This window comes from Pogona vitticeps, chromosome 2 (assembly GCF_051106095.1).
Source record: "Pogona vitticeps strain Pit_001003342236 chromosome 2, PviZW2.1, whole genome shotgun sequence".
NCBI lineage: Eukaryota > Metazoa > Chordata > Lepidosauria > Squamata > Agamidae > Pogona > Pogona vitticeps.
Window position 1 is genome coordinate 203,220,960 of NC_135784.1, and position 16,062 is coordinate 203,237,021.

General features: G+C 40.1%; 1 protein-coding gene across 2 annotated transcripts in view; it reads left to right on the forward strand.

Annotated features, from left to right (window-relative positions):
* HOOK3 (hook microtubule tethering protein 3) overlaps positions 1-16,062 on the forward strand; it is a 73,222-nt gene that overhangs the window by 11,676 nt on the left and 45,484 nt on the right. Inside the window, exons 1-3 of one of the 2 annotated variants that reach the window (XM_072991955.2) lie at positions 10,564-10,624; positions 13,912-13,976; positions 14,236-14,286. Coding sequence is in view for 1 of the 2 variants with exons in the window: in XM_020801383.3 (XP_020657042.3) it covers positions 10,552-10,624; positions 14,236-14,286 (124 nt within the window). In the remaining variant the exon portion in view is untranslated. Of the gene's footprint in view, positions 1-10,551; positions 10,625-13,911; positions 13,977-14,235; positions 14,287-16,062 lie in introns of those variants that run through there. The other variant, XM_020801383.3, reaches the window with a different exon arrangement.

Below are 16,062 nucleotides of genomic sequence, written 5' to 3' on the forward strand. Positions count from 1 at the left end.
TGGAGTGCTGTTAATGTGTATGACATCTTGCAGGATAACGTACACAACTAAAGAAGACAACTCTCTGTCAAGAGAACAGTGTGGATAAAAATCTGAACTTTTGACAGGAGGGGAGGAAAGAAAGGAAGAACAAGTTTTTTATGCTTTTGGGGCCGCTGAAACAAATCTCCAATAAAAAAAGATCTGTGTGTAAATTATGTGTTATTAGGAGAAATCACAAGGCTGCTATCTCTGAGTGTTCATTTGGTATTGTCTCTGTATTGCTAAATAGTGTTGGTAATAACTTTCTGTATTGAAAACAGTGTCAATTACTCCTTCGCCCCCACTCTGTGTTCATCTCTTTGGTATCATGGTTCTGCCAAGACACTGTTAGGGAAAGTGGTGTTGCATGTATAATATGCATTCTTTTATAAACAGAGAGGCTCTGTTCTCTGCAGTATTAAGTCTAGCATCTATCAAGGGCATTACATTGCTTGAGGATGACTAAATAATACAACTTTGACATTTTCTGGTGAGAGTATAAATCTGAAAGGACTTACAGATTGGAAATAGAAAATCTTCTGTAGTAGTATCTTATAGGAACATAGGATGCTGTCTTGTACTGAGTCAGCCCATTGGTCCATGTAGCCCAGTATTAACATTTGCTGACAGTGACTCTACAGACAAAATGTATTACTAGCCCTATCTGGAGCTCTTTGGTGTTCCCTGGAGATATCCCACTCAAGTATTAGCCAAACCTGGTACTATACGTGGATGGGCATGTTCAGCCTAGTATGCCTATCTCCTCATTCCAGATAACTTTGGTTCTGTAACATTTTTGTTAAGGTAAAACACCACTCCAAAATGTCTCCTTAAACTGAGTTGGGAGAATACTTCAGAATTCCCATGTTTTCAGGATGAAAGAATACTATGCAATTATATAAGTTTCAGCCTTCAACTGACTCCTGTTTGTTAAATATGCAGTTGTCACATCTGGGAAAAGAGACAGAGATGTTCAAAATAAAAATGGGTACACAAAAGTACTGTGTTTCTCCCTGAGTAACATGGCGGCATTGATTAGTTGCAATGTGCAGTTTCAGTAAGATGAAGCAGAAGGAATTGGCTGGAGTCTCTAGATATGGAAACTGGAAGAAAATGAGAACAAAACTAAAATGGAACAAAGCTACCCAAGGAACTTGGTAAAAACAAAAATGGGGAAGGGGGGGCAAAATATTGCAGCATTTTAAAGACTAATAAATGTATTTCATTGTGAACTTTTGTAGATTAAAATTCATCTCTTCATATACAAGTAATGTAAACACATCTCCCTTCTAATTATCCCCAAGATGATAATTGGTGGAAGTATTATTCAGGTGAAGATACATATAACACACAATATGAGTATGTTTCATTAATATAGGAATGGGACTGTTAAGTTATAATCAGCAGGTTCTAGGCAGGATGATAAGATGTATGGCAGGTGGATTTGGCTGTCCAAATCCAGAAGTTCAAACAATTGTTTATGGGACAGGCTGACAGGCTGCCAAGGGAGAAACCTATCTTACAGCAACACATGTTATTAATATAGGTAGTGCACTGAAAAGCCTTGATCTCTATTTAGGCTCTTAAGGATGCACTGAAACTTGTTCATGGAGCAAATTTCTGCTGTCTTTGTCCAGAGTCTACTTTTGTAGTTCCTTTGAGATCCATAGGAGAATGTCTTGGGAGATTCAAGTGTTCTGAAATGCCTGATGTCAAATTTGTGTGTGTTCATTCCTTTGTATTAAGATTGTCCTGTGCAGAAAGCACTGCTGGTAAAAGATGACATAAATCACAATAGAGGATAAATAAATGAATAAGCCATGGATATTGTGGCTGACACTGTTGGAATGCTTAAAGGTGCTGCCAGTGTACGTGTTGGAGGCACAAATGGCATCCAGGTTTGTGACAGGATCTTGTTTCTGTCTCCATCTCCGTGTTGTGTTATCTCTTGTTAGCTGCAGGTCATTGATGATTCTTCTCAGTGGTCTCGGTTGACAGCTGTATGTGACTACTAATGGTGTTCTGTTATTCTCTCCATTGGTCTTCATTGTAACAGGCTGTTCCTGAGTGCCAGCCTGACTGTACAAAATAGTTCTTACCATTCCTGTGACATCCAAAGCTGTCTGGCATTCTCTATCGCCTGGCTAGGGTTTACTGATTGCAGCTTGAAAGTCTCATTCCTGTGTTAATGAAATCCCTTTACAGTGGTGCCTCGCTTAACGGGCACTCCGTTTAGCGACAAAATCGCTTAGCGACAACTTTTTTGGAGCGTTTTGTGCTTCATTTAGCGATGGTCCCTATGGGCGATTTTCGCTTAGCGATGGTTGGTTCCATGCTTCGCATAGCGATTAAATTTTGGGTCCCCTGTTTCGCTTAACGATGGTTTAAACAGCCTCATGTTTGCTGTTTTTTAAATGCTTTTCTGTTATTTATAAAAAAGTTTACTGTTTAAAATGTTTGAAATCATAAAGTGCACTTAATAAACCCTTTGTTAACCAAATTTGACTTTGTTCTGACTCTTTTTTAATTTGTTGTATTTTTTTCGCCCATTGAGATGCATTGAATAGGTTTCAGTGCATTTCAATTGGGGAACCGCGTTTCACTTACGATGTTTTGTATGGTGATTTTCGCTTAAGGACGGCAATTGGTTCCTATTGGAACAGATTATCTGGTTTTCAATGCATTTCAGTGGGAAACCGCGTTTCGCTTAGCGATGAAATCGCTTAGCAGTGATTTTTTCGGAACGAATTAACATCGCTAAACGAGGCGCCACTGTATTAATAAACTGTTGTTGCTTTGTTTGTTCTCTGTATCCTTACCTGGATCTGACTCTCATTAATATGGCGATAAATGTATGGAATGCTTGTTTGCCCTCTGTATATCTGAAGAAGTGAAACCTCACACTGAAATTAATCTGTTAGTACTTTAAATGCCACAATATTTTTTCACCCTTGATATTTGCCAGAATGCTGGGACAAATTAGCATGGCTACTTCTGTGAAAATCGTTACCCAGGGATGTTTCAGCAACTACTTATATGTTTATTTAGCGACAATATAATATTAGTACCACAGTTCTTTTCACTGTTCTAGCACTTAGTTGCCATTTCGCTAATATATGTTGCAACATCATGGGCACACATGAAATATAGCCCAAATAAAAAACTAATTAAATGTTAAGAAAAGCAACTAATTTCAATACAGTCAATACCACGGTCAAATGGCTCTTACTGTCAGGAAATTTTTCCTAATGATAGTTGAAATTTCTCTTCTTGCAATTTGATTCCAATACTTTAGGTCCAGATATTTAAAGATAGCTGTCATATCACCACTCAGCCTTCTCTCTTGTAGGCTGAACTACCAATTTCCTTCAATCATTTTTCATAGGGCTTGTTTTTTCCCCAGATCATTAACTATTTTGGCTACTGTTTTCTGGACAGGTTCTAGCTTGTCAGTATTTTTCCTGAAAGATTGGTGCCCACATATGTAGAAGAGAGTGGCACTGTTGCTTCACTTGATCTGGAGATTATATGTTAGTTGATTGGATTTTTTTCTTTTTCTTTTTAGCCCTATAACATCACACTGTTGACTCAGGTTTAACTTGTGGTCCGGGAAGACCTCTGATTCTTCTCACACACACTGTTGCCAATCCAGTTTCACCAGCTGAACACATACTGCATGTGTATATATACTGTCATTGAAACTCATTTTAGTGATTATTTATTTATTTATTTATTTTATTTTATTTTATTTTATTTTATTTATATCCCGCCTATCTGGTTGGTTAAGACCACTCTAGGATTAGAGAGAGATTGTCCCAAGGATCTCTGCAACTTGCAGAGGCCCAGGGTAGAGCTGCTGGAGACTGCTTCTAGACAAGTATATTGGGTGTCAGGATCTGCCTGACCCTGAATCCTTATGAGATGCAGACAACCTGGGGCACTTTTCTTTCCATTTGAAGAAGAACCCATGCAAGGAAGTAGTGATGGCAGCTTAAACGCCACCTGGTTTGGAGGCTGTCACCCATATAATCCTGTCTGGGAGATTCTTGTAAAATTATGGGCCTGGAAGTCCTCACATTCCAAAAGTCCCATCCTGTTACTGGTTGCTGTTTGTGATTAGATGCTTTGTGATTCTAGAATTTAACAAATAGAGTAGCTGTCACATCTTTGTGAGGCTGAGACTGGAATTGTTGCCGCATTTACTTTTGTAATGGTTCAGCTTCACTATTAATTCACCTTCTAGAGTATGTTAGTCTCACTATTCATGAAAGTTGATCAGATAAGCGCACACACCTGCATATTAATGCTTTGAAGCTGCATGCAGTAATTACAGCTTTCTGAGCCCTTGAGAGACTTCTTTGAGGATAGGTGGTCTAGGTGACAATGGATAGTATATTCACCATGTGCAACATAAGCAGGGTGGTATATTTTATCCATTGCTCCTCAGACTACCATTTCTGGGATTGGTGCATATTTCATTGCATTCTACCCATAATGATTCACAAGCCTGGAACTCTTCTCATGCTTGTAGAATCCAATCAGCCAGTACAAATAAGATCAGCATAAATGGGAGCTGTCCTATTCAAGATCCTTTCTGCAAGGGTGGCCCTGGGGCCTTCTAGTGATATATGTTTGTGCTCTGTATTGCAGTGCAGCATGTCCTCATCATTGCAGGACAGCCAGCATTCGTTCTGACTCACTGGGAGATGAATTCTTCCATGGTGGTTTGGAGACTTTCTTTACCTGTACCCTCCTTTTGTTCAAGTCATCAAAGTGATGGCTATGTTTCAAATGGACTGTGCCACTGCCATCATGATAACTCCATAGCAACCAAGACAACTTTGGCTTGTCACTCTTCTATTTTTGTCCTTCAAGACTTTTCTTAGGCTTCTGTCTGCCCAGAAACCTCTGTCAAGACAGGGGTGGAAAGATTTGAGTTCAGGCCTTGATTCTCTCAGGTTAATGGTGTGAAGAATTAAGCCTCTTTAATTCTTTCAGCTTCAGTTGCAGACATTATACAAGATGCTAATAAACCTTTGACAAGGAGTTCTTGCTCAAGGAAATGGACTCTAGTTTCATGCAAGAAAATTATTTTTTTCCCTTCGTATGTTGATACAGTATTGGAGTTTTGAATGCATCTTCATACCAAAGGTCTGGCTGTGTCATTGTTGCAAATTTATTTGGCAGCAATTACAGTGTATCAATCCCTTGACTCATCAAAGAGTTCATTGTTAACTTACCCTGTGATTAAATTTTCTTTTAAAGACCTGAATGCATAAAACTCTTTCATGGCCCTTATCTGTTATTTCTCAGGTAGATCATCCATCTTTTGAATTCTTGGGTAATTGTCCATTTTTTTGAATCTCTTATCTGCTCATGTTAAAGCAGGAGTGGGCAACGGGCAGGTTACAGTGGGGTCTTGACTTGAGAACTTAATCCGTATTAGAAGGCGGTTCTCAAGTCAAAAAGTCTGTAAGTCAAGTCTCCATTGACCTACAGTGCATTGAAAACCGATTAATCCCGTAACAGGCCGTTTTTGTTCCATTTTGGTTTTTTTCTGGTCTGTAAGTCAAATCTCAGTCTGCAAGTCAAACCTAAATTTTGCGGCCAGAGAAGTCTGTAACTCAAAAAGTCTGTAAGTCAACCTGTCTGTAAGTCAAGGGTCCACTGTACATGTCACCTTCCAGGGCCATTTTTGCAGCTTCTTCCCCCACCCCCACCCCACCCCAAATCTTTTTTTTTAATTATTTCTTTAAAATAATTTATAGAAGTCCTCTTCTGCCTTCTAGATGGTATGTGGAAAATACTGCCATGATTTGAGAGGCCCTATTTATGTTTGTTCGCCAGCAGGCTAAGCTCTGTTTACCACCTGCCCTGAAAGTCATTCCACGAAGGGTGCTGGTACTGGGAACTATCAAAACATGGCAAGGTGTCACTAGGGCTGTGGCTCCACCAGGACTCAAAGGGATTTTGGTGGTGGGTATTAGCCAAATAGCAGTATGGCCACTGTCATCCCTTGTAACAGTGCATTACAGACTGGATGACTTTTAAAATGTGTTTTTATGTTCTTTTAAATGTTTTACACTGTTTTTAATATATAGATATGATTTTAATGTTGTAATTTATTGAATTTTTAGATGCATTTATCTTTTAAATGTTTTGTGAATCACCTTGAGGCACTTTATTGGTAGAAAGGTGGGAGATGAATAAAACAAATGAAAATACCTTTCTTTGCTCCCAAGCTTAGAGGAAGGATGCCTGCAGTTACACACTTAGCTGAACTGTTTGCAAAACTTTAAATATTAATTTTGAATTGAATTAAAGATGGCTAAGATTTTAAAAGAAGCCATTAGCATAGTTATTGGTAGTGGGTTGCTTTTAAAAAAAAAACTTTAAATGTACTGTTTTTTGTAATTGCAAAGGAATATCAGTCATTTTCATTTTAAGAAGAAGAGTATTCTAAATTTATTTTTACAAGTGAATTTAGTTGAATGGGTTCTTAAAGGCAGAGAATGACCCAGATGTGCATGTCACCCTTTCAGTCTTAACAATGGGGTCTATCCAGTACTGTGTAAAATAAGTGAATGTCCCTTTGTGCACAAGTAATTTCTTGCCCCCTCTGATGTTTTCCTTTCAACCTTAAGAAAGGCCTGCTTGCCAGCAGTTGGCAGGCCAAGTAGGCAAGAGTGCCTTTGATCTTCATGAGCAACAATGGTGTTCAGGATGCGAAGTTTATTCCAGCAGCCATTACAGTTTGCCAGATTTTTGAGAGGCAGTCTATGTTCTCTAGCTGTAAACAGTATCTGCAAGAATGTATTTCCTTTTCTCTCCCTTTCCTTTCCAGTACCTCTGAGTCACTAAACTCCTGTGTTTTCTCATTCCAGCTCTTGCCAGCAGATCTGTGTCTAAGAACAGTGTTGATTTTATAAATTGATTAACAGACTGAATGCCAAAAGACAGATGCAATTTTAAATACCTGTTTTCTTCTATTTCCCAGCTTCATTCACCTTTCATTTTTTAAAATTTCCCTTTTGTACACTAGCCATAATTTTTAAAACAAAGCATTTTGGTTTGCTTTAACTTCTGGAACCTAGATAAGAAGATAGGCATTTTTAAGATAAGAAAGGAACAACAGCAGGAAACTAGGTGAAGAAAGTGGCTGCAAGGAGGAAAGGAAAATCTGATGTGGATTTTTCTAGGACAGTGGGAAGGTCTGGCCTTTTTTCATTTTTTATTCTGGTCTTGAAAATAGATGCTTGCTATGCTGTGACACGGTCTACCAAGAAAATCAGGACAATACTTGATTTTTAGAAAGATACTTGCAGGGGACAGTAGAAATGCTCTTGACACCGCTGCCTAATGCTGCTCTTCCTCAGTCTCCTTATTCCTCTTGATAATGATATTTTGATTCAGTTTAGCCAAAGCATATACTGTATAAAGAAAGGAGTTTTAGTTTGTAGTCACCAAAAGATAATGTACTTAATTGTGATTTCAAGTATAACTAACTTTAATATTCCTTTATTATAACAGATTTTAAATTGCACTATGCTTGAATGTTTTTACTACTAAAATGGTTTTCATCCCTTAAAGCTCCTACCATGTTGTGCTGTACTGTAAAGTGTAGATTTGAGTAGATACAGGGGTATTCGTATATGAATATGAATATCCCTGTACAGCTGGAGTTAACGAGGGTCCGTTCCCTGGGTCCAGACCATCCACTCACACGTCCAGCACCACCAGCAGCCTCACTCATCCTTCCAATCACTCATTCTCTTCCTGATCAGCTCACCTGTCCCGGCAAGAGGAGGGAGGATGAGTCTCCCTGCATGGCTGCCAAGTCGCCTTGCCTGGATTGGCTAGCTGAGCAGGAAGAGAATGGGGCTCCGAGACTGATTGGAAAGATGAGTGAGGCCGGCAGCAGTGCCGGACGCATGAGTGGACAGCATCTTAAAAAGTAAAGACATCACCTTGCCGACAAAAATCCACATAGTCAAAGCTATGGTTTTTCCAGTAGTGTTGTATGGAAGTGAGAGCTGCATCATAAAGAAGGCTGACGACCGAAGAACTGATGCTTTTGAATTGTGATGCTGGAGGAGACTCTTGAGAGTCCCCTGGACTGCAGTGAGAACAAACTTATCCATTCTGAAGGAAATCAACCCTGGGTGCTCACTAGAAGGACAGATCCTGAAGCCGAGGCCCCAATACTTTGGCCATCTCATGAGAAGAGAAGACTCTGGAAAAGGACATGTTTATAATAGCTTTTAAAGACATTGCTAGATCTTTATAAAGAAAGTAAAGGTGAAAAGAAGATGTGAATGTTCCCTTACACCAAAATAAATTTACTTACCTAGGAGCCACCAAGCTTTTGGGACAGTTGGGATCACTGCAGTTTTGACATAGCAAAAAGGCAGCCATGAAAGGTGATGCTTCATGCAGTATGCTTACCATGGGAGTTTCAAAACAACTGCCATGATGGGAATATCTAGTCCTAGAACATTCCAGCAAGAGAAACTACTGAGGCTGAAAACAGCTTCCCTAAGAACCGTGAGTACAGCTTCCCTTTTTCCACACAGGACATTTGCTAAGATTATGCCATCTAAGCTCCAAAATGAGGAATGCTATCCTGCTAGTTGCTCACTGGAAGGACAGATCCTGAAACTGAGGCTCCAATACTTTGGCCATCTCATGAGAAGAGAAGACTCCCTGGAAAAGACCCTGGTGTTTGGAAAGTGTGAAGGCAGGAGGAGAAGGGGACGGCAGAGGACGAGATGGTTGGACAGTGTCACTGAAGCTACCAACATGAATTTGACCCAACTCTGGGAGGAGGTGGAAGACAGGAGGGCCTGGCCTGTTCTGGTCCATGGAGTCTCGAAGAGTCGGATATGACCTGACGACTAAACAACAACCAAATCCTGCTAGTCCTGGAGTTGTTTGGATACTAATGTCATAATACAGCATTAACTTAATATTTTACATTTCCCTTTTGTAAAACTGTTATATGCCTATATGTGCTTCATTCAATGTGGTTTTCCATAAAAGGCATTGGCAGCAATTTTAAGGTGAATGTTTCATAACATGGATGCATCAAAATGATGTCTATCATTGCAATGCAGTGTTTCCCACACAGCTGGACTCAACGTGGGTCTAGCCCCTGGGGCTGGATCATCCACTCATGTGTCCTGCTGCGGCGCTGGTCGCACTCACTCATCCTTCCAATCATGCCTGGAGCGCTGCTCTCTTCCCACTTAGCTGGCCATAGCAGCTGTGCAGGGAAACTCATCCTCCCACCCTCTTCCTAGAGTGGCCAGCTGAGCGGGAAGAGACCGGTGCTCCGGACGTGATTGGAAGGATGAGTGGGACCAGCGCCGCAGCGGGACACATGAGTGCATAGGGGCTTGAATCAATGATTCATAGGATCCCTACTAGCTCTGCAGCTCTAAGATGATAGTGATGATGATATGTACATAAAGCCTAGAAGCTGAAGAAGTATGTAACTGATTGCAAGCCTCTAATAACCTAGTGGAACTTAAGAGTTTGTAATGCTTACATCCATGTAGTACACAAAGTCTCCAGTTTTAAAATGTTTTGCCATGGGGGGTAGGGAGTGGGGGTTAGAGAAAACTGTTTTCCAAGAAGTACAAATCTAATGCACCCATGGTTAACTGAATTTGTTTCATGGTATTTTACATCCTACCTATTAGTTTAGGCTTCAAAAAAATTAAAATCTGCAGATAGATGGCACAGTGTACATTTGCTCAATATAAGGTTCTGCTTTCTAATTTTGCCCATGGTTACTAAGTTAACACAGTGAGATGAGACTTTGAAACTGAAAATATGTTCTCTATGTGTATGGGTTTCAAAGATCCTTAAGTAGCTTGCTTTCAAATGCATTTTTGAATCTGAGACAGATTTAATGTGTACAGATTAAAAAATTGAAATATCTTACATATTGTATAAAAATACCTTGTTTTACAGCTCACAGGTTGTCATACCTTCATAGCTTCAGGAAATCCTTTCTGCATGAACGTTTCTACTAAGCAACACTTGGCTTATCCTCAAAGGAGTATTAATGTACAGTTTTAGTTTCTGGAAGACACTCAGGTCTTTGCCAGGTTTGCTGGACCCCACTGTTGCTCCCAAGGAAAAGAAAGTGTTTGAGGACACACCCAACATTTCCTACAGTGATGTGTTGCAGAAGAGCTTTGTAATTCTTTTGTTCAAAGGAACTGGTTCATGATTATTGATCTTGTAATTGGGGACCTTGCAATAAACTCCCTGAGGTATTCTAGGGTTCCTTGAAAACCACTGCAGTGGATGATACAAGAATTATAGGGAATTAAGTGGAGTCTTCTGGATAAAGTTGTAAACTTACTTTGAAAAGCTCCATTTGGCCCTGGTGAACATGGTGCACAATGTATTCCATGCAGGCAAATAGAAACAATGTGGAAAGTCCATTCTCACTTTTAAGTGAGAATCTGTTGACTTTGTTTAGCAAAATATTGTCAGCGAATATTCTACTTTTTTTTCCAGAGATCCAACATATTTTGATGAAAACTGGTTAAACAGAATCAAAACAGAAGTAGGAGACAATTGGCGACTGAAGGTATTTTAATTGCTTATCATAATATTTGCTTTCAGGTCACAAGCTATTGGAATTTTGTGTGTATTTCTTGAATGGTTGAGATGGGTTATATATTAAAAAAGTAACTAATGTCAGCCTAAATTAAATGCACAGTAATTATTTCTTAATACTTCCATGTTTTGAAAAACTTTCCACCATGTTTTGCCATTTCATACTTAATGGATTCTCTTACAATAATTGTTCTTTTGTGATATTTCAACTCAGCCCACCTACAATGTGCTTTTGTTACTCTTGAGGGTTTAGTGGAACTGTACAGAAGCTATTATTTAAAATGTTTAATTTCTTAAACTAAATTGGGATCTGTTTACAAGCTGCGTTCTCCAGAAAATTGACTAAAACAGAATTATATTGCTTCTTCACTTCTAAAGGTCCTGATGATCTTCCTTTTTGTCCATAAGGGGACAGATACATAAGACAACTTCCTTGGAGAGTTATTCCTGGTTATTACCAGGCTCGGATTAAACTTGTTCAAGCTAGAGTTACCTTAGCTTGTGAGTAAGCATGAAAATAGGAAATATTTGGTAATCTAGAGCAGGGGTCTCCAAACTATGGCCCGTGGGCCACATCTGGCCTGGGCATAGGAAGAGGAGGGAAGGGGGACCCAAGCATTCCCCCACTCCCACTGTCTTTGTAAACACAGCGGGGGGATCGCTTAGGACCATCTTCCCTCCTTCAGCCCTTGAAAATGTGTAAAATATATGATGTGACCCTCATACTGAAAAGTTTGGGGACCCTTTATCTAGAGACAAATGGAGTTGTTGCAAAAAAAATAAAGCCCTCTGTAAAAATGTAAGTACTTTCACCTTTTTGAAGGGGTTGGGGAAGGTAGGGGAAGAAGGAATACCTTTCTCCAAACCTTCAGATCTTATTCAAACTGCCATTTGTCTGTAAAGGTTCAGTTGAACCACAGTTCTTGAACCTCTTTCCCCAAGCCCAAACATACATTTTAGTTGAAATCCTGTCGCTTAATGTGGTAAGTTGCAATGAGAGGAGACCAACTGAATCAGTGGGGATATGGTGAGACACTCCTCCCTAAATTCCAGTGATTCAAATGGGCCTATTCTAGTTGCAATTTACTTTAGTAAGTGAGGAAGAGGTGCCACATTTCAACTGGATGTGGGGAATGTGGCAGGGTAGATGACATCAAGAAAGAATAAATGAGCCTGTGCCTATTTAAAAGGTGCTGCAGGAAAGCCGGCTGCTCAATGGAAAGACAGAGCAAGCAGTGGCTGTGGTAACTTTCTGCCAGTCAGCTGTATTGTGTAGGCTTATCCCTTTCTGACATCCCTCCATTATCTTCCAAGTGTAAACATGTGGTTGACCACATGTTTACTCTACAACATTGCTGAAAAGACTGAATTAATCTTCTTTATATTTGCAGTACATTTTTGCAGTACAACAAAGTTGCTTTCTTTGGAGTCTTTTTCAGTCTAACCTGCTGATGTGGAGGTAAAACTGGACCTTTGCCCTTGAGTCCCAGGCTCCTCTTCGGTGGTTAAAATCAAGCAGGGAAGGAAAGGCTGTATACCTATGCTCATTACTCACTCCATGTCTATTCATTTTAAAGCCTCTAAAGGTCTTGCTGAAATGTTTGCTTAATTGTTTCTTGGTGGTATTATTGTCACAGAGAACATAATACATTAAAATTGCTTTTTTTCTTCTTCTCTGGCCTTGTGGTGATTCATAGTTGATCTGTTGAGTCCTTGATGGTTCTTGTTGGCATGCATTAAATGGCTCTGTCCTTGTGAAACATAGTGAATGTAAAAACAGCTTGAGAAGGAAATGGCACTGATAATGAAAGGATGTTTTTCTGTTTGTCACCAAATACAAATACATAATTCAGATACATCCTAGGACTTCTGCTGCCTGCAGATGACTTATCAGCATTCTCCTCCCTCACACCTGAAGAACTGGAGATGGAGAATTGCATGATTTTCCTATCAAGTGAAGATATTTGCAACACAATTAAAATACTGTACTGCTAGCTGCACAAAGAACCATGGAAGTAATGCTGCCAGTGGGTCATCTCAAGAGCGTTTGAATCTGTCCTGAGAGTCATAGAACAGGTTCTGTCACTAGAACTGATCTCAAGGCTGTGTATGAAACTATTTATAATGATCTATTGAGAAGTCGGTGCCTGTTTTTTAATTCTCAAAATACAAAACAAAAAATTGAAGTACAGTGGTGCCCCGCACAGCGAGGTTAATCCGTTCCGGATTAACCTTCGCTGTGGGAAACATCGCACTACGGAACACAAAAAGGCATTGGAATGCATTAAACAGCGTTTAATACGTTCCAATGCCATAGAATACTCACCGTAGTGCGATGCTTCCCAGGGGCCGGCAGCCATTTTCGCGCCCTCCCCTCGCACAACGAGGGTGCCAAAATGGCTGCCGTCAGCTGTCCGGCGGGTCCAAAATGGCCGCCGGAACAGCCAAAAGGGGCCAGGGCGCAGCGTTTTCGCGCCCTTGGTAAGCAAGGGGAGCACGTGAAAACGCTGCCGGAAGCCCCGAAATGGTTGCGCGCAGCCATTTCGGGGCTTCCGCAGCGTTTTCGCGCGCTCCCCTTGCTTACCAAGGGCGCGAAAATGCTGCGCCCCAGCCCCTTTCGGCTGTTCCGGCGGCCATTTTGGACCCGCTGGACAGCTGATCGGCGGGTCGCAAAGCGAAGGTCGGTAAGCGAGCAGCTTACCGACCTTCGCTCTCTGAATTACCGCCTATACGGGCATCGTTTTGCGATCGTATTTGCGATCGCAAAAACGGCCTCATAGAGTGAATTCATCGCTCTACGAGGCGCCCGTTGTGCGAGGCACCACTGTAGTGAGTGAGGAATGTGTTGCATATTTGCCTATTACCCCAATAGATTAATAATACAATACTAATACATACCTTGTATTCTTGCCTGTTATCCCCCTCACAAAGAAGAGCTTGTTTTCCCTTTTGGGAAACTCAGAGAACAAAAAACTAAGATACTTAATTACAGCCAAAAGACACTTCATGTTTTGTGTAAATATTTGAAACATTGTTATTTAAATAATAGTAACTGCTTTTAAAAAGTCCAATTAAATATCATGCCCTAAGAAAAAGAATGCTAAATTCATGGGATGTTCTCACTGAAGGCTGTATCTGAAGTTGTGCCAAAATGGACAGGCAAATATAGTACTGGCAAAGTAAGGAATAAGAAACCTTGCTTGTTTTGCATAGAGTTCACAGTGTGAGACAAAATGCATTTTAAATTCTAACTTGCAGAAGGAAATCATCCTTACATATGGGAGGCACATGAGAGTATAGAGCCAATCCACAAATTCATTGGTGTAAGTAGTCCCCATGTCTGTTGATTTTTTTCTGTGTCCCCTTTAAATATAAGGGGAAATCTGGAAATCAGAAAATAATTCAATCACAGAATCGTAATTTTGTGATCTTAATGATTGGTTGTTCTAGGCAAAAAATTTTTTTTAAAGCTTCTGCTTCTAGCTACAAATATAAATACTACTAGAGTCCAGTTGATTAATTTGCTTCTGTGTGACGTTCTGTCCCATTTTCTGAATATTTTTTTTCTTTCCCTTCTGAAAGGTGAGCAATCTGAAGAAAATTTTAAAAGGAATTTTGGATTACAATCATGAGGTAAAGGCTTTTTGCATTTCATTTAACTTCTGTCACAAATTTCATTATTCTCTTTGTGTAACTTGTGAATGAAGAATTATTAAGGATAAAAGTGCGCTTGTTTAATGTAACTAATTTATTTTGTCAAGAATAATATAGAAAAAAGAATCTTTGTCCTGTACCATGTTTTTCCCCCATTGCTTTTAAACTCTTGTTGGGCTTTGCTGGCAAGCTTTTCTCTTTTTAAACTATAACAGATGCTTTATCACATGATTTCTTTATTAGATCTGTTTCAGTGATAGTCTTTACACTTTTGACAGTCTGTTTAGATTAAATATATGGTTTTATAGACAAATTGCTTTGGAGATTATGTAAAATTATTAAAACAATACAGCTCAAGATGTATTTTGTGTACAGTCTCTCCTTAATTCAAATAAAAAGGCTATATCTCTTTGATGCCAAAATCATATCTCTTATCTCTCCAGAAGACATTTGAATTAAGTAGTAAGTCCTACGGAATTGATTTTCTTGACAGACTTAATTATGCAGGCTACACAAAAAGAACTAAATACAATTCTGTTTACTTCCACTGGACATTTCTTCTGGTTAAGATTTCCTCTGGTTTCACAAAGACGATAGGGAATACAGCAAATACACTGTGGAAGACTATAACAAAGGGACTTACTAAACCCTTTTTTCTCTGCCATTAGTATAATGGTTATGTTTTGGAGTGGGAAGCTACCCATATCAATCTTGATTCAAATCAAGAAAACATTTCGTTCTTCAGACATTTTAGACTTAATTCTGAGAAACCAGCTGGCATGGCCAGTATAATAGATTATGGAAGTAACTGTTTAAAGCGGTGACTCCCAGTCTTGGATAAAACAGGTGTTCTTGGACTGCAGCTCTCAGAAAGCTTGGCCAGCACTGCTGGTGGTGAAGGCTTCTGGGAACTGCAGTCCAAGAGTACCTGGGTTCCTCAAGGTTGGGAGCCACTGGTCTAGAGCAGTGGTCCCCAACCTTGGGCCTCCAGATGTTCTTGGACTTCAACTCCCAGAAATCCTGGCCAGCAGAGGTGGTGGTGAAGGCTTTTGAGAGTTGTAGTTCAACAACAACTGGAGGCCCAACGTTGAGGATCACTGGTCTAGAGCTTCTGGGAACCAAAGCACATGTCTGAATAAAATCAGTTTCATTTTGACTGAGCAATAGCATGCTGTTTTACTCAATGTCAAAGTTTTGCTATTTAAGTTCAGAAACTTTGCTTATACTATGTTTTCGCCAAACACTAACCAGAAGTAATGTTATAATTTGGCTGTGGACCTGCAGTAGTATTAGTATCAACTGTACAAATAGAAGCCAACTTGCTTCTGTTTTGGCTCTAGATCAGTGTCTGGTGTGAATAGTGGACGGGATGAGGGTGGGTAAACTGAAACTTAATCCAGACAAGTCAGAGGTGCTCCTGGTCAGTCAAAAGGCAAGGAATAAGGATGCGGCCTGTGCTGGAAGAGGTTACATTCCCTCTGAAAACACAGGTGCTGCTTCTGGATTAATCTCTGAGCCTGGATGACCAGGTTTCGGCAGCGCCCAGGAGTGCATTTGCACAATTAAAACTAGTGCACCAACTGCACCCATTCCTGGAGAGGTCTGATCTGGCCACATGCGTTTGTTACATCCTGGATGGATTACTGTAACACGCTGTACATGGGGCTGCTTTTGGAAAGTGCTCAGAAGCTTCAGTGTGCCCAAAACACAGCAGCCAGATTACTAACTGGGGCTGGTCATAGGGCTCACATAACC